Raw genomic sequence first — 25,523 nt, forward strand, 5'->3', positions numbered from 1 at the left:
CCCCCCCCCCCCCCCCAATACCAGCCCTGCTGCCAGTAGGAGCTTCATTTTAACTAAACTACCCCTTAACCATCTTGCCTCTCAAGAGGACTCAGCTCTTTCTTGAAGTTGGTTCTAACAGCATGGCTGGAAGCTGTTCTCTGCACTGGCAGACTACAACGACAATTTGCATTCGTATAGCACCTTTCGCAAAATAAAGCACCCCCACCCCCACCCAAAAGATCTTCACAGGAGCGTGATAAAGCAAAATTCGGCACTGAGCCACAGAAGGGGGCACGTGGGACAGCTGCCCAAAATAAAAGCAAAATACTGTGGATGCTGCAAATCTGAAATAGAAAGAGAAAATGCTGGAAAAGTTCAGCAGATCTGACAGCGTCGGTGGAGAGAGAAACACAGTCGACATTTCAAGTCCACATGGCGCTTCGTCAGAGCTAAAGAAAAGTAGAAATGTGATGAGATTTATACCGTGGCCGGCTGACCAAGGAGGCCGGTTTTGAAGAGGAGAGGAAGGTAAAGAGGCGGGAGCGTTAGGAAGGGAATTCCGGAGCTTGGGGCCCAGGCGGGTGAAGGGATGGCCGCCAGTGGCAGAGCAATTGAAATCGGTGGCTGGAATTGGAGGAGCGCAGAAATCTAAAACGAACACAAAGTTCTGGAAAAACACAGCAGACCAGGCAGCACCTGTGGAGAAACAAGAGTTGACCTTTCAGCTTGACCTTTCGTCCAAAGTTCTGTCAAAAAATCCACACTGTCACGAGAGAGGGCTGCACTGTTGGAAGCGCAGCCTTTTGGGTCAGACGTTAAACCGAGGCCTCCGAGTGCTCTCTCGGGTGGGGGTCAAAGATCCCACGGCCACTATTGAAAGAAGAGCGAGGGGGAGGGGGAGTTCTCCCCGGTGTCCTGGCGCCATTATTTATCCCTCGACCAACATCACAGAAAACAGATGATCTGGGTCAGTATCACATCGCTGTTTGTGGGATCTTGCTGTGCGCAAATTGGCTGCCCCCGTTTCCTACATTACAACAGGGACCCCACTGCGGGAAAGCACTCCATTGGATCTGAAGCACTTTGGGACATGCTGAGGTGGTGAGAGGCGCTACAGAAATGAAAGTCCTTTTTCTCCCTGATAATTTGAAGAATTCAGTGCTGGAATTGTATGAGATGATGATGAGTAATTTCCTCTCTCAGTCCCCTGAGCTCTGAGCTAAAACCGATGTGCTGGGAACTGTCCCCTGGCATTCATAAACATCCTGTGCTGGATGACTCCCCGTCCCCTCTTTAAGATTTTCGCGGCTGGAAAAGCTACATCTTTTGGTTATCTCCATCTCTCACTGGCCCTCTCTCCAGCTCTACTTGTCCCACTCCCCCTTAAACTAGCTTATATTTCATCTCCAATCTATTTTTGCTTAGTTCTGTCGAAGGGTCATTCGAAACGTTAACTGTGCTTCTCTCCACAGATGCTGCCAGACCTGCTGAGTTTTTCCCAGGTATTTTTGTTTTTGTTTCCATTTCACCCTGGACCTTTATGGGCCCAGCTGTACCTAGGCCAGACTCTCTCACATGTCCGAGAGGCAGCACACAGTGTCTAGCTGAGTCAAAGAAAGACTTTACATTTCTGTAGTGCCTTTCACAGAATTGCGGAATTGTCCCGGCGTAGAAGGAAGCCATTCGGCCCATCGTGTTCTCCGAATGAGCTGCTTACCCCTGCCTTCTCCCCGTAACCCTGCACATTCTGCCTTTCCCCATAACATTCTCATTCCCTTCGGGAAGCCTCGATTGAACCACCCCCCACCCCCCCAACCGGACGACCTCAGGACATCCAAAAGTGCCTCAGAACCCATGAAGCCTTTTTGAAATGTCATCACTGTTGTCATTACAGGAAACCTGGTGACTGATGTGCACACAGCAAGATCCCACAAACAACGAATGCGACAGTGACCAGTGATCAATTGATGTTGCTTGGGAGGATAAATATCGGGCAAGATACAGGTGAACACACCCTCTCGCCACCCAGCTCTACTTCCAGCAGTGGTTGTGGGATCTTTTACGCCCAGAGGGCAGAGGGAGCCCTCTGTTTAGTGTCTCAAAGGAACATAGGATTTAGGAGCAGGAGTAGGCCGTTCAGCCCTTCGAGCCTACTCCACCATGTGATAAGATCATGGCCGATCTGGTTGTTGTCTCAACTCCACTTTACCATCTGCTCCTCATGACCCTTGACTCCCTTGTCGATCAAAAATCTGTCTAACTCAGCCTTGACTATACTCAATGGCCCAGCCTCCATTGCTCTCTAGGGAAGAGAATTCCACAGACTAATGACCCTCTGAGAGAAGAAATTTCTCTTCATCCCCGTCTTAAACGGTAGATCTCTTAACCTTAAACTCTGTCCCCTGGTCCTAGTCTCTCCCACAAGGGGAGAAACATCCTATCAGCATCTACCCTGTCAAGTCCACTCAGAATCTTATATGTTTCAATAAGATCACCTCTCACTCTTCTAAACTCCAATGGATATAGGCCCAACCCCCTTCAACCTTTCTTCATAAGTCCTTCATACCAGGAATGAGTCAAGTGAACTTTCTCTGAACTGCTAACGCAATTATACCCTCTCTCAATCAAGGAGACTGAAACTGTGCACAGAACTGCAGATGTGGGTGTACCTACACGGCATGGATTGCAGTGAGTGTACCTACACCACATGGACTGCAGCGGTTCAAAAGGGCAGCTCACTACCACCTTCTCAAGGGAAATTAGGGATGGGCAGTAAATGCAGGCCTAGCCAGTGATGTCCACTTCCCATAAATGAAAGGCCCTGTACAGCTGCTGTAAAACCCCTCTACTTTCATATTCCATTCCCCTTGCAATAAGTGACAACATTCCATTTGCCTTCCTAATCACTTACTGTACCTACAAACTAACTTTTTGTGAATCATGTACCAGGACACCCAGATCCCTCTGTACTTCAGAGCTCTGCAATCTCTCTCCATTTAAATAATGCGCTGCTTTTCTATTCGTCCTGCCAAAGTGGACAAGTTCACGTTTTCCCACATTGTACGCCATTTGCCAAATTTCTGCCCACCCGCTTAACCTTTGTAGACTCTTTGCCTCCTCTTGACAACTTGCCTTCCTACCCATCTTACTGTCATCGGCAAAGCTTAGCTACCATACGTTCAGCCCCTTCATCCAAGTCATTGATATGGATCGTGTATTAAAGATGGCGCCTCCAACATTGCAGCACTCCCTCAGCCCGCCTAGTTTCCGTTCTCGAGTCTGCCGGGGAGGGGAGGGGGGTGCGGTGTTGGACTTGAGCCTCTGTCATTCTGACTCAGACGAGTGTGCCACCCACTCAGTCAGTGCACAAAGCTGGATGATGTCTCTAACTCAGCTTGTTTTTTTTTTATATTTGTTCTTGGGGGCGTGGGCTTCGCTGGCAAGGCCAGCATTTGTTGCCCATCCCTAATCGCCCTTGAACTGATGGTTTGCTCGACCATTTCAGAGGGCCTTTGAGGGTCAACCACATTGCTGTTGGTTAGGATTGCCGACCCTCCAGGGTTGGCCTGAGTTCTCCAGGACACTGCTGTGTGCAACCCTGGAGAAAAATCATCGGGACTTTTTAAAAAAAAAAGATTGTTTTTGTCATTTTCTTTGAACATTTCTCTTTCTTTACCAGATATAAAAATATCGAAAAGGGATGGGGTGGGGTTGATAAAAGGCTGTTTGGCTGACAGTCAAGCATCATCCAGTTAGATCATGAGTCTTTTTGCTTTCCAGTTGGCATAGGAAGACAGTATGTCTCAAGGATGGATGTGCTGGCCTCATGACTTAAGGAGTGAGGAAGAAACATTTGCAGAGAGTCTTTATGTGAGCCTGTGAGGAGATGGTACTGTCCTGATTGGAGTGCAGGTTGATAAACCACCCCCCCCCGCCCCGGATCTCCCCTTCATCCTGTTGGTATTGTACTGAAACGGCACTTTGAAGAAAAAAATGCTTTAAGGAAATTAAACTCGGCCCTGGGTGTCTTTATCGAGTGAGCGTCCATATGTTGAATTCCAGTTCAGGCAGCCCTACTGTGGGTCTGGAGTCACACGTAGGCCTGACCAGATAAGGAAGGCAGGTTTCCCCCTCTGAAGGATGTTAGTGAACCGGATGGATGGGTTTTTACGACAATCGATGATAGTTTCAAGGTCACCATCACTGAGACTAGTTCCTGACTTTTTTAAAAAAAATAAATCAATTGAATTCCACCAGCTGCCAGGGTGGGATTTGAGCCCATGTCCCCAGCCCTTTAGCCTGGCCCACTGGATTACTAGCCCAGTGGCATTACCACTACACCATCGTTGTCCTTCATGTGAAATTAAGCTCGTATAGAGTTAGGGGTGGAGGTCCAGGTTCTACGTGCTCTAAAAGGCAAGTGTGGCCCTCGCGGTTTGTTGAGTCAGTGATGGGCTTTGGGTGGATAGATGGAGAAATATCAAATGTCTGCTGTTATCTGTTAATCTGCTTGCAGCCTGCAATTCATGTCATGCTGTAAGGAATTGTTCAGTGAACTGGAATTCAACATATAGATGTTCACTCGATAAAGACACCCAGGGCCGAGTTTAATTTCCTTAAAGCATTTTTTCCTACAAAGTGCCATTTCAGTACAATACCAACAGGATGAAGGTGGGGGGGGGAGGCGGGGGGTGAGGAGATCCGAGGTGGCTTATCAGCCTGCACTCCAATCAGGACAGTGCCATCTCCTCACAGGCTCACGTAAAGACTCTCTGCAAATGTTTCTCCACAGGTTCGACAGGCTGGGCCAGCAAGAAGGAAAGGTTTGAGTAAAATCGGGGAGTGCTACTGTAGACGGAAGCATAGCAGTAATGTCACTCAACCAGAGATCCAGGCTAATGCTCTGGGGTTGGAATCCCACCACGGCAGCTGGTGGAATTTAAATTCAGTTAATAAAACCTGGAACTATAAAGCCAGTCTCAGTGATGGTGACCGTGACAACCATCGTCAATTGTTGTCAAAACCCATCTGGTTCACTAACGCCCCTCGAGGGAAGGAAATCCACCCCAGAGACCCAGGGTAATGCTCTGGGGACCTGGGTTTGAATCCCACCACATCAGATGGTGACATTTGAATCCAATAAAAAACCTAATGATCTGGGTGACGAAGGCCCTTTTGGGGAAGGAAAGCCGCTGTCCTTAACTGGCCCGGCCTACCGCAGCAGCACGGTTGGCTCTTAACTGCCCTCCCAAAAGACCTAACAAGCCACTCGGTTCAAGGGCAATTAGGGAGGGGCAACAAATGCTGGCCTTGCCAGCGACGCCCGCAGCCCACGAAAGAATAAAGGAAAAGTACGCAGTACTTGGTCAAGGACGATGAGCATTCTGGGTGTGCAGACCCTTGGTTCAGAGACTGAGCCCTCCTGCCAGTTTTATCTGTCTTCCGCCATTTCTTTTTCTTTTCTTTGGTGTGTTGAGCAGGTGCCAGAAATTTCTGCAGCGCCTTTTGAGACCTCAGGGCGTCCCAAGGTGCATCACAGCCAAAGAAGTACTTCGAGGGGAGGGGGGTGGCCTAGTCACTGTTGGAACACCCGCCACAGCTTGTGTAGTGCCATCTACATCCCGAGGTGGAGGAGTGTCAGCGGACAGAATTTGACAGCCTGGCATTGGGACAGGTGGCCAAAGGTTTGCTCAAAAGATTTAAGAGGCGTCATAAAGGAGGAGAGAGGCAGAGAGGTTTCGGGAGGGAATTCCACGGCTCAGGCCGAAGGCACGGCCGCCAGTGGTGGAGCGATTAATGTCGGAACTGCTGCAGCCAGTCTGAGCACCCGCTCCCAGCAGAGCGACAGTGACCTGCTCTGCTTTGGTTGTGTCCACCGGGGGGGGTTGGGAACCTTTCACATCCGCCTGAGAGGGGAGACTTGGCTTAACGTCTCTGCCGAAAGGCAGCCACGTGGTGTGGCTGTACGACCCGGGAGAGTGAGTGCCGTGTGGCTGTAGGTGGGGTAAGGCTGGGCTGAATCCTCATTTCACTCTGTACATGCTGCCGTGGTCGATTATTTAAAAGGCACTTGGAACAACATGAGTTCAGCTGGTAAAATGCGCAATCAGTTAAAAGCCCCACGAACGGGCCTCATTGTAACTCAAAGGGTCAGCCCTCACAAAAACTCAGGTTAAGTGCGCCCACTTTGATCATCCCATTTTGCTGAAGAGTTCTGCTTAATGAGAATTAAGCTCGTATAGAGTTACCCTTTCAGTGGAAGTGGCAAAGCTATTTACCTTAAACCCAAGCAATTCAATGTAAGTCGCAGTGACCCTGAGCAAGATTAATGCGCTGCATCCCTTAACAATCTGTGTTCAGCTCACAGCAAACAAGCCCATGTTCTCTATCCTGGGTGGCACCCATTGAGGACAGGTTCCTGTCACATATCCACACTCTCTTATAAAGAGACCCAGGACTGTGGATGTGGATTCTGAATTCCACTTTCAGAAGCTGACATTGCAGTAGAGGGCACGCTGCCCTGAAAGGCCCTGTATTGTAACTGTTAGGGCGATCGGTACCTTCACTGCAAATGGATTTTATCACAACAAAATCATTGTCAACATCCTGGGGGTTACCACTGACCAGAAACTGAACTGGACCTGCCATATAAATACTGTGGCAGCAAGAGCAAGTCAGAGGCTGGGAATCCTGCGTCAGGTAACACACCTCCTGACTCCCCAAAGCCTGTCCACCATGTACAAGGCACAAGTCAGGAGTGTGATGAAATACTCCCCACTTGCCTGGGTGAGTGCAGCTCCCACAACACTCAAGAAGTTCGACACCATCCAAGACAAAGCAGCCCCACTTGATCGGCACTCCATCCATCACCTTAAACATTCACTCCCTCCACCACCAATGCACAGTAGCAGCAGTGTGTGTACCATCGACAAGATGCATTGCGGCAACTCACCAAGGCTCCTTCGACAGCACCTTCCAAAGCCACGACCTCTACCATCTAGAAGGACAAGGGCAGCAGATGCATGGGGACACCACTACCTGGAAGTTCCCCTCCAAGCCACTCACCATCCTGACTTGGAAATATATCGGCCGTTCCTTCACTGTCGCTGGGTCAAAATCCTGGAACTCCCTCCCTAACAGCACTGTGGGTGTACCTACACCACAGGGACTGCAGCGGCTCAAGAAGGCGGCTCACCACCCACCTCCTCAAGGGGCAATTAGGGGTGGACAATAAATGCTGGGCCCAGCCAGCGACACCCACATCCCATTAAAAAAAATAATTTTCGTAAGAAGTTTTAACAGAAGCTATCCAAAAGCTGTAAACTTCCTGCCAAATGATAGGGACCGTGGACTGTGAACAATGCTCAGCACTATCTGGAGATCTGCACAAAGGCTTCGCTCGCCTAATCTGCCTCTCCAACTTCATGCTCCCACCTTACGCTGTTTTATCATGCCTCGTGTCTGGTGTTGGTTACGGAGCATTTTGTTCCCTCGTCCAAGCCAATGGTGGAAAGCGGAATCTCCGGACCCTTTCCCTAGGAAACATAGCTTGTCTCTCTCCTCAAATCAGAGAGCATTTTCCATGTCCTCCGCTCTGTCTCCTACCCCTCCCAGTCAACTCGTGGGCATCTAAGTGCCATGCCGAGTGGGGGAAGCGATCATGGCCTTCCAAACTTTCCAATCATAGCAACAGAACTTGGATGCTCACTTGAAGAGAGGAGACGGTGGCGTAGTGGTAATGTCACTGGACTTGGTAACCCCCAAGGGCCCCGGGCTAATGCTCTGGGGACACGGGTTCAAATCCCACCACAGCCACCGATGGAATTTAAATTCAATTAATAAATCTGGAATTGAAAGCTAGCCTCAGTAATGGTGACCATGGCAACCATCATTGATTGTCATAAAAAGCCCTCTGGTTCGCAAACATCCTTGTAGGAAGGAAATCTGCCGACCTTACCCGGTCTGGCCTACAAGTCACTCCAGACCCACAGTGATGTGGTTGACTCTTACCTGCCCTCCGAAATGGCCGAGCGAGACACTCAGCTCAAGGGCAGTTCGGGATGGGCAACAAATGATGGCCTTGCCGACGACGCCTGTACCCGAGGAAAGAATAAACTTAATAAAAAAGCAGGGGCTACAGACCGAAGGCGGGACAAGCCTCGAAGTCAACCAGCACGCACTCTGTGGGCCGAACGGCCTCCCTTGCGTCCCGTAAGTGTTCTGTGAACGCACTCGGATGTCCGTACAGAGGGCCTCCCGATCCCTCGGACTCTGCCTGTCTGCCTTCGATGAAGGTTTTGCCGCCCGAAATGATTCCGGGCCGTGGAGCAGCACTTTGCTTTGATCTGCTCAGAGGCGCCCGTTGCGTCGTTGGTAGGGGGCTGGTTTCGCTGCGAGGTTGCAAACTGCTCGTTCCGTTTCCCAATTCCAAACCAACGTCTCAGCTCCGACAGCAAGCGGCTGACAGCAGTGAGCAGTGCGATTGCTTCCACAAATGGCTGTGGTCCAGTAATGAAAATGTTTGTTTATGAGACAAATTAGCAAAACTCAAAAGAGGCCCTGGGCGTTTGAAGTTTCAAACATTCAGGATGAGGATTCGAAAAACATGTTCCTTTGTGTTTTGTTTTGGAGTGTTTATTAGTGGTCAGCCGATGCAGCAAGAGTTGTGCTCGAGCTGCAACAACCTGCATTTATATAGCGCCTTTTAATACAGTAAAACATCCCAAGGCTCTTCACAAGAGCGTAAATCAGTTCCAGTGCGACCCCGAACTACATAAGACAGATATCAGATAAAAGCTCGGTCAAAGAGGTCGGTTTTAAGGAGTGTCTTAAAAGAGGAGAGAGGGAGGCGGGGAGGTTTATGGAGGGATTTCCAGAGCTTAGGGCCCCCAGGCAGCTGAAGGGACAGCCACCAATGGTGGCGCGATGGAAATAGGGGGGTGCACAAGAGGCCAGAATTAGAGGAGCGCAGAGATCTCGGAGGGTTGTAGGGGCTGGAGGAGGTTACAGAGATAGGGAGAGTTGTAGGGGCTGGAGGAGCTTACAGAGATAGGGAGGGTTGTAGGGGCTGGAGGAGGTTACAGAGATGGGGGGTATAGGGGCTGGAGGAGGTTACAGAGATAGGGAGAGTTGTAGGGGCTGGAGGAGGTTACAGAGATAGGGAGGGTTGTAGGGGCTGGAGGAGGTTACAGAGATAGGGTTGTAGGGGCTGGAGGAGGTTACAGAGATAGGGAGAGTAGTAGAGGCTGGAGGAGGTTACAGAGATAGGGAAGGTTGTAGGGGCTGGAGGAGGTTACAGTGATAGGGAGGGTTGTAGGGGCTGGAGGAGGTTACAGAGATAGAGAGGGTTGTAGGGGCTGGAGGAGGTTACAGAGATAGGGAGGGTTGTAGGGGCTGGAGGAGGTTACAGAGATAGGGAGTGTTGTAGGGGCTGGAGGAGGTTACAGAGATAGGGAGGGTTGTAGGGGCTGGAGGAGGTTACAGAATTGGGGGTGAGTGAGTGAGGAGGCCTTGGAGGGATTTAAACACAAGGATGGAATTTTTAAATGGAGCTTTTACTGGACCAGGAGCTGGTGTAGGTCAGTGAGCAGTGAGTGATGGGTGAACAGGACTCGGTGCGAGTTAGGATATTTCATTTCCACTTTTAAGAGACAGCAGGCGTGGGTTTAACAGCCGTTCCTGACCCTGAAGTTCTGGTGAACAGCATGCTCTGCTACCTGAGTTATATTAAAATCACAGCGAATTACCAGCTTCAGTTTATCACCAAATGCAATGAAAGGAAGAAAGAACAACATTGCCTTTCACCACCTCAGGACGTCCCAAAGCGCCGCACAGCCAACAGAGTAACTTTTCTAAAGTGGGGTCCCTGTTATAATGTAGGAAACGTGGCAGACAAATTGTGCACAGCAAGCTCCCACAATGATGTGACAGTGTCCCAGATCACCTGTTTTTAGTGACGTTGGGTGAGGGATAAATATTGGCCCCAGGACACCGGGGAGAACTCCCCCCTGCTCTTCTTCCAATAGTGGCTGTGGGATCTTTTACACCCCCCCCCGAGAGGGCAGACGGGGGCCTTGGTTTAATGTCTTATCCTGAAAGACGGCACCTCTGACAGTGCAGCACTCTCGGTACAGACCCTCCGACAGTGCGGCATTCCATCAGCACTGACCCTCCGACAGTGTGGCACTCCCTCAGTACTGACCCTCCGACAGTGCGGCATTCCATCAGCACTGACCCTCCAACAGTGTGGCACTCACTCAGTACTGACCCTCCGACAGTGCGGCATTCCATCAGCACTGACCTTCCAATAGTGCAGCACTCCCTCAGCACTGACCCTCCGACAGTGCAGCACTCCCTCAGTACTGACCCTCCGACAGTGCGGCATTGCATCAGCACTGACCCTCCGACAGTGCAGCACTCCCTCAGTACTGACCCTCCGACAGTGCGGCATTCCATCAGCACTGACCCTCCAACAGTGTGGCACTCCCTCAGTACTGACCCTCCGACAGTGCGGCATTCCATCAGCACTGACCTTCCAATAGTGCAGCACTCCCTCAGCACTGACCCTCCGACAGTGCAGCACTCCCTCAGTACTGACCCTCCGACAGTGCGGCATTGCATCAGCACTGACCCTCCGACAGTGCAGCACTCCCTCAGTACTGACCCTCTGACAGTGCAGCATTCCATCAGCACTGACCCTCCGACAGTGCAGCACTCCCTCAGTACTGACCCTCCGACAGTGCGGCATTGCATCAGCACTGACCCTCCGACAGTGCGGCGCTCCCACAGTACTGGCACTGGGAGGGTCAGCCTGGATTTTGTGCTCAAGTCTCTGTGATAGTACTTGAAGCCACAACCTTCTATTTCTGACCAAGGCACCCTCCTGTGAGTGAGAGGATTTTTGAGTTATCGCCATCCTCGATCCAACAGCAGATCTTCCTCGGCACTGAGCAACTCCTCATCCTCGGCGATTTCACTCCCCATCTCAGCTTCCCCTGCACTCAGGTTCACTGCCAGCACCTCATCTCCTGAAATCTCTCCCTGTCTGTAGAGGAGTAAATCACTTCTTGACTCCCCAAAGCCTGTCCACCATCTACAAGGCACAAGTCAGGAGTGAGATGGAATACTCCCCACTTGCCTGGATGAGTGCAGCTCCCACAACACTCAAGAAGCTCGACACCCTCCAGGACAAAGCCCCGCTTGATCGGCACCCCATCCACCACCTTAATTGAACATCGACGCCCTCCACCACTAACGCACAGTAGCAGCAGTGTGTGTACCATCTACAAGATGCACTGCAGCAACTCGCCAAGGCTCCTCCGACAGCATCTTCCAAACCCACGACCTCTACCATCTAGAAGGACAAGGGCAGCAGACACATGGGAACACCACCACCTGCAAGTTCTCCTCCAAACCACTCACCATCCTGACCTGGAAATATATCGGCCGTTCCTTCACTGTCACTGGGTCAAAATCCTGGAAGCCCCTCCCTAACAGCACTGTGGGTGTACCTACACCACGGGGACTGCAGCGGCTCAAGAAAGCAGCTCACCACCACCTTCTCAAGGGGCAATTAGGGATGGGCAACAAATGTTGGCTTTGCCAGTGACACAGCCCATGAAAGAGTGAAGAAACTCCCCGGTGCGGAATAACGCCCGTGTCTTTCCCAACGATCTTCGGCCTGAAGCAAGGAGCTCTCCCTCCGCTTTCGGCTGGGGAGCCAGTAATGAGCGTCTTCCTGCATACGGGGGTCAACTGCACTGCAGCTGATTCCACAGCCACCACCTCACTGGCACCCCATCTTTACGTTGCCTCGCAGCCGTGAGCTCCCAGGAACCTGGCAGATCGGGCTTCATTTAAGCACTAGCAATTGTTCGGTGTTTGTTTATGTTCTGGACCAGCCGCACTGTTAAACTGCAGCAGCCGAGCTGATTGACCTGGAAGAGGGCAGTGATTTATTGCTGGGTCAATTAAGTAACCCAAACTTGTACGTCCTTGTAGATTTTGTCAGGGGAAGACAGTTTGAGTGAACTGATCTCTGTTCATTCTTGGGAAAGAATGCAACCACACACACGCACACACACACACACTGAAACCCCAAATATATGATTCCTCATGGTCGAAGATTGGACATTTTGAGAGACACGGGATCATTCCTGCAGATGTGCAAGTTCATTCATCAGAGGAAACCATAAATACACTGCCAGGCTCCCTCTGTGCCGAGACACTATGTAGTTATCAGCCCTACGATGCTCACAGGCAGTTAGCTGCAGCTGTTGATACATGAGCTGTCCTGTGCACAAATATTGGTGTTCCATTATCCTTCCAAGGGTTCAAATGTCTCTCGCTGCTTCCCCGAACATGTTTTCAATCAAATCCTTTCAATCACCCAGCAGCCCTGGGAGCAGCGGCACTCGTGTCCCACCAAAGACCCTCAGTTCACCAAGGTCGGAGACAGGGGCGGGTGAAACTGGCCCATATTCCCCTCCCTAATCGCTACAAAATGGTTACAGCACAGAAGGAGGCTATTTGGCCCCCCTTTGGCCCCTGCTGGCTCTCTGCAAGGACAGTGCAGCTTGTCCCGTTCCCCCATCCGGCTGCTTCCTTGTTCCTGTGGCCCCGTCACTTTGCTGCTCTTCAGCTAATGATCCAATTCCCTTTTGAAAGCCGTTGACTGAATCTGCCTCCATACCGCTCTCAGCCGCGGCATTCCAGATCCCAACCACTCTCGCCGCGCGGAAACAAAAGCCTCCCCTCGTGTCTCCATCGCTTCTTCCGTCAACCCTTCAATCGGTGCCCCTCTGGTTCTCGATCCTTCCGCCAGCGGAGTGGGGGAGTGGGGGCGGGGGGAGGGACTTTACTCCCTATGTACTCTGTCCAGACCCCCTCATTTTGACTTTGAACATCTCCACGAAAACTCACCTCATCTTCCTCTTCGCTGAGGAGAGCAGCCCCAGCTTCACCAGTCGGTACACATTCCGGAAATCTACCCCCCCCCCACCCAACTACCAGAACATCTGTGGCCATTGAATGAAGCCGGCAGAGCAGATTTCCTGGTTGTCCCCTCGTCGCTGTTTGTGGGATCTTGCTGCGCGCAAATTGGCTGCCGTGTTTTCCCACGTTACAACGGTGGACCACGCGTCAGAAAGGAGTTCGCTGGCCAAAAAGTGCTTTGGGACGCCCTGAGGTGGCGAACGGTGCTCTGGAAATCCCGTTTGCAATCTCGGTGTCGCGTTTGACCCACCCACCGAGACGAGCTTCCGGACTCTCATTGGCCCCCATCGCTAAAACCCCTTAGCTTCCAGCTCGCCTGCTGCTGAAACCCTCGTCCTTGACGGTGTCGCCTCCAGACCTGGTTATTCTGACCCGCTGCTGGCTGGTGTCCCGCATATTCGCCTCCGTAAACACAGCAAGCTCCCAAAAGCAGCAACGTGATTAAGGTCCTCCATCTCCCATCACCCCCCACCCCCCCCCCCCACCCCCCCCCCCCCCCACCCCCACCGCCCACCCCCCCCTCTCCCTGCAGTAGCGGCCATGTGATCTTTTACAACCACCAGAGGGGGCAGAGACAGGGCCTCAGTTGAACATCCTCCCCCCCCCCCCGAGCATCATGGAAGATGCACGGTCAAGTAACTGTCTTCTTGAGGATAGTTTAGCCTGAAGATCCCGTGAATTCCAGCCACCGTTGCAATGCTGTTTGAAAGACACAGCTGAACGTGGAGATTTGCCCTTCCTTCCCCGAGAGGATCAGTCTGCCGGTCTTAGGACAGTCCCCATCTGTCCAGCGATCAATAAGATAACGTTACTTTGATGACTGGGGCGGCTCCTTTCAGATGTTAATGTTTGCAGACTTGACAGCTGGAGTTAAAACTCCTAATCATGATCAAGTGTGGAGTCCTGTCTGGGAGAACAATGCGAGGTCAGACAGCTCCCAGAGCTGGCGGGCAAAGGAAAGAGGGTCCCTGCAAATTAAAATGAACATCCATCATAAGTTTTAGCAGCCACGCGCTTCTTACTCACTTTCCCCTGTTTGGGGACTGACCACCATTACAAAAAAAAATGTCAAAATATCTCATGCCTTGCTCACTTCTGAGAGCTCTACGCTGCTCTAGTTCACCCAGGCCTCATGCACATCCCCCGATTTCCATCGCTCACCCATTGGTGGCCATTTTGTCTGGACCCGAAGCTCTGGGTTTCTCTCCCTAACCCTCTCCGCCTCGCCCTCCTCCTTTAAGTTGCTCCTTGAAGCCTAGCTTTTTGAGTGAGCTATAGGTCATCTGTCCCCAATATCTCCTCAGGTGGCCCCAATGCCAGTTCGTGTCCGAGAACACAACTCTGAAGCACCCGGGACGCTTCGCTATGTAGAAGGCACCGAATGAATATAAATCGCTGTGCCGAATCCTGGGGCTGGTGCCTACTTCGGCCACAACTGCTGTGTCCTGGAAGACGTTGAGCTTCTTGGGTGTTCTGCCACCTGCTTCTCATCCCTGAGTCAGGAGGATGTGGCTTCGAGTCCCACTTCGGAGACTCGAGCACAAATCCTTGGCTGACACTGCCCCTTTACTAAGGGAGTGTTGCACTGTCGGAGGTGCCAGCCAGAAAGAAATAAAACAGTTCAGACCAGTACTCTTACTTCTTAGTTTTACTGGCGTTCCATTTTAAGGTGTACAAGACCAGTTCGGACCAGTACTCTTATTTTCCAGTTTTTACTGGCGTTCCATTTTAAGGTGTACAAGACCAGTTCGGACCAGTATTATTTCCCAGTTTTCACTGGTTTTGCTTTCTGGGCATCTTTCGAGGGAGACGTTAAAGCAGCGTGCCACACACTCTCTGAGTTGGATGTAAAATATCCCATATACCACTATGTTGAAGAAGAGTAAGGGCAGCAATGCAGAGTTGTGGGGGGAGAGTTCTCCCCGGTATCCCGGGGCCAATATTTATCACACAGTCACTAAAAAGACCCATGTTCTGGGTCATTATTATATCGCTGCTTGTGGGACCTTGCTGTGTGCAAATTGGCTGCTGCGTTTCTTATTTTACAGCAGTGACCTCACTTCAAAAGAATTTCATTGGTTGTAAAGCATTTGGGGCGTACAGTGATTATGGAAGGTGCTATTGAAATGCAAGAGGTGTTTTTAATAGGCGTCAGCAACGAAAGTACAAACAGACATTTTATCAAGTAACAAGCTGACTGTGACCCTTCCCACAGCAGGGTAGTGCTGTCATTTATGAATAAGGCTTCCGCTCTGATAAATTAATCTGATGTCTTAGTTTCCGAATTTTGCGGCCAACTAGAAAATGCTAAGGAGCTCTGCCAATATTTTATGTGGTAATTAACTGCACAACAATTGCTGCTGTCAAATTTTGCATAGGATTGAAGCTGGAGCGTAGTCTTGTTCAATGTGTGGCTTTTTGAAAATAACATTATTTTGATGAAAACTTTTCTTCATTATGGAATCTCCCTTTTGTACATTATACATCTTTTCTGTCTGCCAGATCTCCCTTTGTTATGTTTCACAATTGCATCCCATCAATATCCCAGGATAGGTACAGCACAGGGTTAGATACAGAGTAAAGCTCCCTCTACACTGTCCCCATCAAACACTCCCAGGACAGGTACAGCAAGGGATTAGCTACAGAGTAAAGCTCCCTCTACACTGTCCCCATCAAACACTCCCAGGACAGGTACAGTACGGGGTTAGATACAGAGTAAAGCTCCCTCTACACTCTCCCCATCAAACATTCCCAGGACAGGTACAGCACGGGATTAGATACGGTAAAGCTCTCTCTCAAAGTCTCCCTCCTTCTCACTCATTCCCAACCTACAAAGGTTTCTTCACTGCGCCATTTAGTTAGGCCCATAGGCTCCAGTGAGTGTTAATTAATGTGAGTTAGAGGAGGTTTTGTGGTCTTGTCCCATGCTGAATTGGATCTGGGTTGTGGAGGCCAAATGCAAGTGTTGTTAGTTGAATGTAAGTGTTGTCCAGGAGAATTCCTTGCTCTTCCAAAAATGTGGCATGTGATCTTTCATGCCCGCTTACAACACGATAGCGGGGCCTGAGTTTAATATCCCATCTGCAGGATAGCACCTCCAGCATTGCAACATATTTTGGTACCAAATACAGTGTTTAACCAGGCTGAGAAAGAATGACTTGCCATTTGAAAGCGCCGTTCACAACCTCTGGACATCCCAAGGCGCTTCACTGTCAACGAGGTACTTTCGAGGTTTAGTCATAGAAGCATCGAAAGTTTACACCACCCAAAGAGGCCACTCAGCCAATTGCGCCTGTATCGGCCTTAAAACGAGCCGCACGGCCTAATCCCACTTTCCGGCATTTGGTCCGTGATCCCTGCATGTTTTAGGGACCTGAGGTGCGCATCGGACACCTTTTAAATGAGCTGAGGGTTTCTGCCTCCACTGCCCTTTCAGGCTGTGAGTTTCAGACCCCTGCTACACTCTGGGTGAAAACAGTTTTCCTCGTCTCCCCTCTAAGTTTTCTGCCAGTCACTTTAAATCCACACCACCGCCCCCCCCCCCAAGTCACTGACTGCTCTGCTAAAGTAAATAGGCCATCCCTGTCCACTCTATCCAGGCCCCTCTCTGTTTTGTACGTCTCGATCAAATCTCCTCTCAGCCTCCTCTGTTCCATCCCCAATCTTTCCTCATGGCTGCATTTTTTTCCAGTCACCGCTCTAATCTAGGAAATATAGCAGCCAATTTGCGCACAGCAAGCTCCCACACACCCCGATATGAAAACGTCCAGATAATTGGTTTGCTGATGTAGATTGAGGGTCAAATATTGACCAGGGCGCCGGGGAGAACTCACCACTCCCCCTTCTTCCAGTAGTGGCCGTGGGTTTTTTTTTTAACGTCCCATCTGAGAGGGCGGACGGAATCTCGCTTTAATGTCTGTGAAAAGATGGCGCCTCAGACAGTGCAGCACTCCCTCACTGCAGCACTGTGGTGTCAGCCTAGACTTTATGCTCAAATCTCTGGGAGTATTCGTAATTATGAGGGGATTTTTTTTTATTGAGCAGAAAAGGAGAAACCATTTCCACTGGTAGGTAACCAGAGGGACACAGATTGAAGAGAATCAGGAATAGAGCCAGAGGGGGAGATGAGGAGAATGTTTTTTTTAACACAGCGAGTTGTTGTGATCTGGAAGGCGCTGCCTGAAAGGGCGGTGGAAGCAGATTCAATAGGAACTTTCAAAAGGGGGGAACTTTGAGAAATAGTTGAAAAGGAGAAATTTGCAGGGCTGTGGGGGAAAGAGCAGCGGGACTAATGGGATACCTCGGTTAAAGAGACAGCACAGGCATGATGGGCAGATTGGCCTTCTCCTGTGCTGTTTTCCATTTCTTTTTTCAGCCCCACTCTCGGATGCAATAATCCTTGTCCTCCAGTGAAAAGGAGACCAAATGAGCCATATACAGCACAGCACCTTCTCTGACCTCGGTGCATCCCAAGGCAGTAAATTAGGGAATGCGTGTTCAATTTGCTGAAAGTTTGGGGACAACTGTTGGGAACTTTATGGAAAAGCAGCTCGGGGAGTGATTCTGTCCGCACGTCCCTACGTATTCCCCTCACACGCCAGATACAAATTGTTGTGGATATTTTATGGTAGTCTAAATATTTGGAATGCGCTTTCAGTCACTCACTTCCCTGTTGTGATGAGGGGTAATAAGAACATTATTGATGTTCGTGTCAAAGGGCCTTAATGCGTTTGGCAGCTGTGTGTCCACTGTCACATGAATGACTTATGCAGCGGTGTCGTGCAGACTGTGCCGGGAGCCTGCAGGTCTTTGTGGGGGCAATAAAAAGGGGTTTTGGAGCTGACATGCCTCCAGTTATCAGCGTAAGGCGCAGTGAGGGCAGGGTAGAGGCATCGGTGGGTTTACGGGCTTTGTTTGCTGCGGGGAAGTTCTGGAATCTTCCGTGAGTCCGGCGTAAGAGTTTCGGTAAAGGGAAAATACCGCATCCAGTTCTCAGATGAGGAAGCATTCCAATCCCCTTGCATGAAGCAAGCAAGACCTGTCCAGCAACCAGCCTCGGAGCTGACAAATAACTTCTCACACCACATGAATGGCAAGCAATAAATGACCATCAAGGGAAAGACTAACCATCTCCCCCAGGCATTACCATTGGCACATTCGCCCCCTCCCCCTCCATATCACCATTCTGGGGGTTACCATTGACCAGAAACTGAACTGGACCAGCCATATAAATACTGTGGCTACAGGAGCAGGTCAGAGGCTGGGAATCCTGCAGCGAGTAACTCACCTCCTGACTCCCCAAAGCCTGTCCACCATCTACAAGGCACAAGTCAGGAGTGGGATGGAATACTCCCCACTTGCCTGGATGAGTGCAGCTCCCACAACACTCAAGAAGCTTGACATCATCCAGTACAAAAGCAGCCCCGCTTGATTATCACCCCATCCACCACCTTCAACATTCACTCCCTCCACCACTGATGCACAGTAGCAGCAGTGTGTGTACCATCTACAAGATGCACTGCAGCAACTCACCAAGGCTCCTCAGACAACCCCTTCCAAACCCATGACCACTACCATCCAGAAGGACAAGGGCAGCAGATACATGGGAACACCACCACCTACAAGTTCCCCTCCAAGCCACTCACCATCCTGACCATAGGAGTCAGGAGGTGAGTTACTCGCTGCAGGATTCCCAGCCTCTGACCTGCTCCTGTAGCCACAGTATTTATATGGCTGGTCCAGTTCAGTTTCTGGTCAATGGTAACCCCCAGAATGGTGATATGGAGGGGGAGGGGGCGAATGTGCCAATGGTAATGCCTGGGGGAGATGGTTAGTCTTTCCCTTGATGGTCATATCACTGTTCCTTCACTGTCGCTGGGTCAAAATCCTGGAACTCCCTCCCTAGCAGCACTATTGGTGTACTTAACAACAATCGTTCAAGAAGGCGTCTCACTACCGCCATCTTAAGGGGCATTTAGGAATGGGCAATAAATGGCTCATTAACACAATGACTGATTATTTTAGTAATCAACTGAGTATTATACAATGCCAGTAACGATGTGGAATAGAGAGCACATTTCACACTGAGGCTCCTCTGTTATTGGCAAGTCATTTCTATCGCTGTCCTGTTCCTGATTTTGAGGAGGGAGAGATTTATTCACTTCAAAACACTTTCATTTTGCTCCCGGTGTTGTTACCTTCAGAGCTATGGTTTCCTGACACCAGTCAACCTGTGATTCCCTTGTCCAAATGGCCATTCTGAATCAGAAGACAAGTGAGGATGTCAGCCAGGCCTTGACTCACTCCTCATCCACATAAAAAGGCCAAAAGGAAAGCTCTGTTTGACTGGTCCAGAAAGCGCATTCTCCCCCTTGAGCACAGAGGACAGCATCAGTGAATTTGTCCCTGTCGCCTTTGGGTCAGGTCATTAATAAAATAAAATTTAAGACAATTACAGGCTGTCCCAAAACACTTGACAGCCAATGAAGAACTTTTTAAAATGTGGTCACGGTTGTAATGTAGCAAATGAGGCAGACAATTGGCGCACAGCAAGCTCCCACAAATTTCAGTGTGACAATGAATGGATCATCTGTTTTTAGTGATGTTGGTTGAGAGATAAATATTGGCCCCAGGACAATGGGGAGAACTACCCCACTTCTCCACACCACCGCACCCCCCCCTCTTCTGTTAGGGATCTTTTACATCCACCCTAGTGGGCAGATGATGGCAAGGGTTTAACTTGTCATCGCAAGAGGGCACCTCTGACAGTGCGGCACTCCCTCAGTACCGCCTGGACTTCTGTGCTCAAGTCTCTGGAGTGGGACTCGCATCCACGACCCCTTGACTCAGAGGTGAGAGTGTGAGAGTTCTCACTGAGGCAGGGGGCAGATTAATCATCACATTTGTCTTCAAAGCCTGACTTAGTGCACCACTGAAAAGTTAATTTTTTAAGTCTGCTTTTTTTTTTAAACAGCTAATTTTTGGCTTGAACAGGGCCTGCAGGTTATATGGGGGCCAGAGGTAAATGGCAGCATTCAGTCTGTTGGTTCTGTGTGTTTGTTAAAAATGATCTATTTTTATCCCCCCTTGGAAGAGGCTTGTCCTTAAGGTCGCTTTTGAAAAAGAATTGTACCTCAGGTTGTTTTTTTTTCAAGATTTTTCAAGCAAGGGATAGAAAGGCTCAACTTAATGTCTGATGAGCGAGGGGTCATCTTCTGGAACTTCTTTATTTCAACTTTCTTGCAGGCCAGCACGTTCCTACACAGCCGCCCATGAGATGAGGAATTGGGTTACAGTATCACAACATTATCTGCACAAATGTAAGTGGGTTGGAGTTGGGGGGAGCTGACGGTTGCAGGGAGTGACCAGGGAAGGTGTGGGAGGAAGAAATGATTTTGCCCATTCAGTAAGAGCACATGAGAAGTAAAAGGCTTTGCACACGCACCCTTGTCTCCGATAGGTCTACCTGTTCCAAGCTGGACTTAGACAAGGCACATTATTCAAGCCATCGCTAAAACACACCTACTAACACCTCCATAACAGTGCCTGACTTGGCCTTGTCACAGCTCACCTGCTGCTGGAACCCTCATCCATGCCTGTGTTACTTCTGGACTCAACTATTCTACCCTCTATAACTCAAAGTCATCCAAAACTCTCCTGCCCTGTATCCTAACTTGCAGCAAGTCCCCTTCTCCTATCACCCCCAGTGCTCGCTGACCTACCAGCAGCTCTTGGCTGAGCAACGTCTTGATTTTAAAATTCTCATCCTTGTTTTCAAACCCGTCGCTCCTCCCTATCTCTGTAACCTCCTCCAGCCCCTACAACCCTCCCTATCTCTGTAACCTCCTCCATCCCCTACAACCCTCCCTATCTCTGTAACCTCCTCCATCCCCTACAACCCTCCCTATCTCTGTAACCTCCTCCATCCCGTACAACCCTCCCTATCTCTGTAACCTCCTCCATCCCCTACAACCCTCCCTATCTCTGTAACCTCCTCCATCCCCTACAACCCTCCCTATCTCTGTAACCTCCTCCAGCCCCTACAACCCTCCCTATCTCTGTAACCTCCTCCAGCCCCTACAACCTTCCCTATCTCTGTAACCTCCTCCAGCCCCTACAACCCTCCCTATCTCTGTAACCTCCTCCATCCCTACAACCCTCCCTATCTCTGTAACCTCCTCCAGCCCCTACAACCCTCCCTATCTCTGTAACCTCCTCCATCCCCTACAACCCTCCCTATCTCTGTAACCTCCTCCAGCCCCTACACCCCTCCCTATCTCTGTAACCTCCTCCAGTCCCTACAACCCTCCCTATCTCTGTAACCTCCTCCATCCCCTACAACCCTCCCTATCTCTGTAACCTCCTCCAGCCCCTACAACCCTCCCTATCTCTGTAATCTCCTCCAGCCCCTACAACCCTCCCTATCTCTGTAACCTCCTCCAGCCCCTATGACCCTCCCTATCTCTGTAACCTCCTCCAGCCCCTACAACCCTCCCTATCTCTGTAACCTCCTCCAGCCCCTATGACCCTTCGAGATCTCTGCGCTCCTCCAATTCCGGCCTCCCAAGCATCCCCCGATTCCCATCGCTCCACCATTGGTGGCCGTGCCTTCAGCTGCCTGGGGCCTAACTTCTGGAATCCCCCCCACCCCCCCCCCACCCCGGCCAAAACCTCTCCTCCTTTAAGGCGCTCCTTAAAACCAACCTCTTTGACCGAGCTTTTGGTCGCCTGTCCCTAATGTGTGCTGATGTGCCTCAGTTTCAAATTGCTTCTCTTGTGACACTCTTGTGAATGTTTTACTGTCCCAGATATCTCCTTCCGTAGCTCAGGGTCATCCTGTGTTTCATAACCCTCTTGTGAAGCTATTTGGAACGTTTCATTACATAACTATAAGTTGTTGTTGTGCACACAACTGAGAAACAGTTGTCCTAACCTCTGAATATATGATAGCCGACAGAATTTTCTGGACTGGTGTTAAGATTTCCTTCCTCACACTCCTCCACAAAGCCATTTTGTTACTCGGAGGACCGAGAGCCATGCAGGGGGGCTTCGGGGCCAGTGGCGGGACCAGCAGTCTTTCTCCGCAACCAATTGAGACTGAAGGGCAGGGAAAGAAACAGAGCATCGAGGGAGAATGGAGTGGGTTAAAATTGGAGGCAAATTGGGCACAGAAAGAGAAATGAAGAGATGGAACGAAAGTTTGGATTAGGAGAGAGGGAGAGAAAAAGGGTACAGAAAGGAAAACTAAGGAAGACCATTTTGCATTTTGGAAACGTTACTACCTGCAGGTGCAAGACCGCCCGGTTTTAAATTCTTCCGTTCCTGGGCCGGCAAGATTAAAGTGGCATCGCAGGTGCCTACATTGTCATTCAGAGCCTCCTTACGCCATCAGGTACCAGCCCTAACATCCTGTGGCTAGTTTAATTCGTCTTAATAGCGCATTATCTCAAACTCTCCTGGAGTTTGACGGTGAGCTGTCTATTTTCGTAAGGGTAACGACAGAATGGCGCAAATCGTCCAAATCTGTGGTATTTTGCTTCTCACACCCCTACCCCCCCACCTCCAAAACTGCAGGTTGTGATTTCTGCCCTAAGCAATGGCAAGTGTATTAAAGTAGCCCCAGCAAATTCTGCACCATGCTATTATTTTAAGAAAGGTTCAGGTTATGTTAACAGATTCCACGAGCCCAGAATTGCTTGCCTCTGTTAGTGTTCTCCAGCTATGGGTAGCCTTCTTGCTCCTGGGGGGCTGTAGGTTGAAGTTCCACACCAGGGATCTCAGCACTGACATTCCCCGTGCAACACTGAGGGACGGCTGCACCATCTTTCAGCTGAGACGTTGAACCAAAGCCCTGTCTTCCCTCTCGGGTACACCAGTAGCCGGGCACCATTCAGCGAAGACAGGACTGATTTCCCGCACCCCTGAGCCAATAATTATCCCTCAACCAACATCTCAGACTGGTCAGTATCACGTTGCTGTTGTGGGAGCACGCTGTGCGCAAATTGTGCTGCCTCTCCTTTGGGTACGCCCTGAGGATGTGAAAGGCGCTATAGAAACGCAAGCTCTTCCTTTGGCCTGACTGGACCAGCCAGGGCCTAGATATAGGGAGAGACGGTGGCATAGTGGTAGTTTCACTGGACTAGTACTCCAGAGACCCCAGATAATGCTCTGGGGAGCTGGGATCAAACCATGGCAATAAAAATCTGGAATGAAATGGCTGATGATGACCATGAAACCATTGCCGATTGTTGTAAAAACCCATCTGGTTCACTAATGTCATTTAGGGAAGGAAATCTGCCCTCCTTACCTGGTCTGACCTACATGTGACTTGCCCCTAAACAAGGGCAGTTAGGGATGGGCAATAAATGCTCGCCCAAGCCAGCGACACTCGCACCCCATGAGCAAATAAAAATAAAATCAGGCATTGAGTTTTGAGTGATTTGTGACTGCGTACAGCGCAGACGGAGGCCATTGGGCCCATCGTGCGTGTGCTGGCTCTCAGAAGGAACAATTCGCCTAGTGCCACTCCCCGGCCTTCTCCCCGAAGCCCTGCACATTCTCCCTTTTCAGATATTTAACTGTGATGTATTGCCCTTTTGAAACAATGCACTACTGGAGAGCTCGTAATTTAGAATATTTAGCTGCGATGTTAAGCCCTAATTGTGTGTGGCTGGAGAATATTGGTTTTATATATTGCAGTCTGTAGAAACTGGCTCAGCTCTGCATTAACATGTGTAGTTTATCAGGAATTATTTGAACCCCCACAAAGTCTGAAATGTAATTAATATTTGCTTACATTAAGACTGTATGTTATATACATATTTAGACACAGTAATCTCCAGAGTTTAGCTCTGTCCTCTGAATGTTGGCCCACATCTCAGAATATTCCTTACTAAAGCCCCGGGGTTACCATTGCCAAGCAGCTGGGAGCAGGGTCAGACATATGGCCTGCACTGATGTCCAATTACCATGTTCTCTTCACTTTCTAAGAATTAAGTCCTTTTTGAGATTTCGTAATGAGTTCAGAACTAGGGGGCAGTGTTTTAAAATTAGGGGTGGCCCTTTTAGGACAGAGATGAGGAGAATTCTTTTCTCTCAGAGGGTTGTGCGAGTTTGGACCTCTCTTGTCTCCGAAGGCGTTGGAAGGGGAGTTCCTGAATATTTTTAAGGCAGAGATAGATGGATTCTTGTTCGGCAAGGGAATCAAAGGTTACCAGGGGTAGATGGGAATGTGGAATTCGAAACACAAACAGATCAGCGGTGATCTTAATGAATGGCGGAGCAAGACTGAGGGGCCCAATGGCCGACTTCTCCTGTTACATATGGTCGTAATTTTAGGGAACGCAGCAGCCAACATGCGCACAGCAAACTCCCACAAACGGCAGTGGGATAATCTGTTCTTTAGTGATGCAGGTTGGGGAACAATCAGCATTCAGCAGGACACGAGGGAGAACTCTCCTGTTCTAATGAGCCTCCGTCCACCTGAGAGGGCTTCGGTTTGATGTCTCTTCCGAAAGACAGCAACCCCCTCCCCTCCCCTCCCCTCCTCCCCCCGACAGCACAGCACTCCCTCAGCACTGGGGCTGCCGCTTTGAACCCACGACCTTCTGCCTGACAGGCAAGCGTGCTTAGCCGCTGAGCCGCAACCTGGGATTGTAGCCAGTAACCCTGGGAGACGGACAGAGGACCATCGCTGGACGGATGACACGAGATGTCCGAAGATTTTTCTCCCACACCAGAGGTTCACGCCGGGACTGGGAGGTCATTTAAAATTGTGCTGAAATAGGCGTTCGAAACGGGATTCAGGCGAAACCCTTATTAAAAAAGGGGGGATAAAAGCAAAATGCTGCGGATGCTGGAAACCTGAAACAAAAGCAGGAAATGCTGGGAAAACTCCGCAGGTCCGGCAGCGTCCGCGGAGAGGGAAACAGAGTTGACGTTTCGAGTCCATACAACTCTTCTTCAGAGCTGGCACTGAGGAAGAGTCATACAGACACGAAATGCCTACTCTGTTTCTCTCTCCACAGATGCTGTCAGACCTGCGGAGTTTTTCCAGCATTTTCTGGCTTTGATTAAAAAAGGGAGGAAGGGATAAACCAGGAAATTATAGGCCAATCAGTCTAACCTTAGTGGTGGGGAAAGTACTAGAAAGAATTCTGAGGGACAGAATATATCTGCACTTGGAGAGACGCGGATTAATCAGGGGTAGTTAGCATGGATTTGTTAAAGGAAGGTCGTGTTTGACAAATTTGATGGAATGTTTTGAGGAGATAACCAGGAGTGTTGATGAGGGTAATTCATTTGATGTGGTCTACATGGACTTTAGCAAGGCTTTTGATAAAGTCCCTCATGGCAGACCGGTCAAGAAAGTAAGAGCCCATAGGATCTAAGGCAAAGTGACATGTTGGGTCCAAAATTGGCTGAGAGGCAGGAAGCAGAGGGTGATGGTAGAGGGATGTTTCTGTGACTGGAAGTCTGTTTCCAATGGGGTTCCACAGGGTTCGGTGCTGGGGCCCTTGCTGTTTGTGGTGTACATAAGTGATTTGGAC

The 25,523-nt window shown here is 50.0% G+C and overlaps 1 protein-coding gene across 4 annotated transcripts in view; it reads left to right on the plus strand.

The window, feature by feature from the left end:
• Positions 1-25,523, plus strand: part of dnajc4 (DnaJ (Hsp40) homolog, subfamily C, member 4) — a 121,901-nt gene that overhangs the window by 71,976 nt on the left and 24,402 nt on the right. The window contains exon 8 of one of the 4 annotated variants that reach the window (XM_041179988.1): positions 20,221-20,294. The exons of the other annotated variants lie outside the window; for them this stretch is intronic. Coding sequence (XP_041035922.1) covers positions 20,221-20,294 — 74 coding nt within the window. The remainder of the gene's footprint in view (positions 1-20,220; positions 20,295-25,523) is intronic. 4 annotated transcript variants of the gene reach the window in all.

Source organism: Carcharodon carcharias, chromosome 37 (genome assembly GCF_017639515.1).
Source record: "Carcharodon carcharias isolate sCarCar2 chromosome 37, sCarCar2.pri, whole genome shotgun sequence".
NCBI classification, from domain to species: Eukaryota; Metazoa; Chordata; class Chondrichthyes; order Lamniformes; family Lamnidae; genus Carcharodon; species Carcharodon carcharias.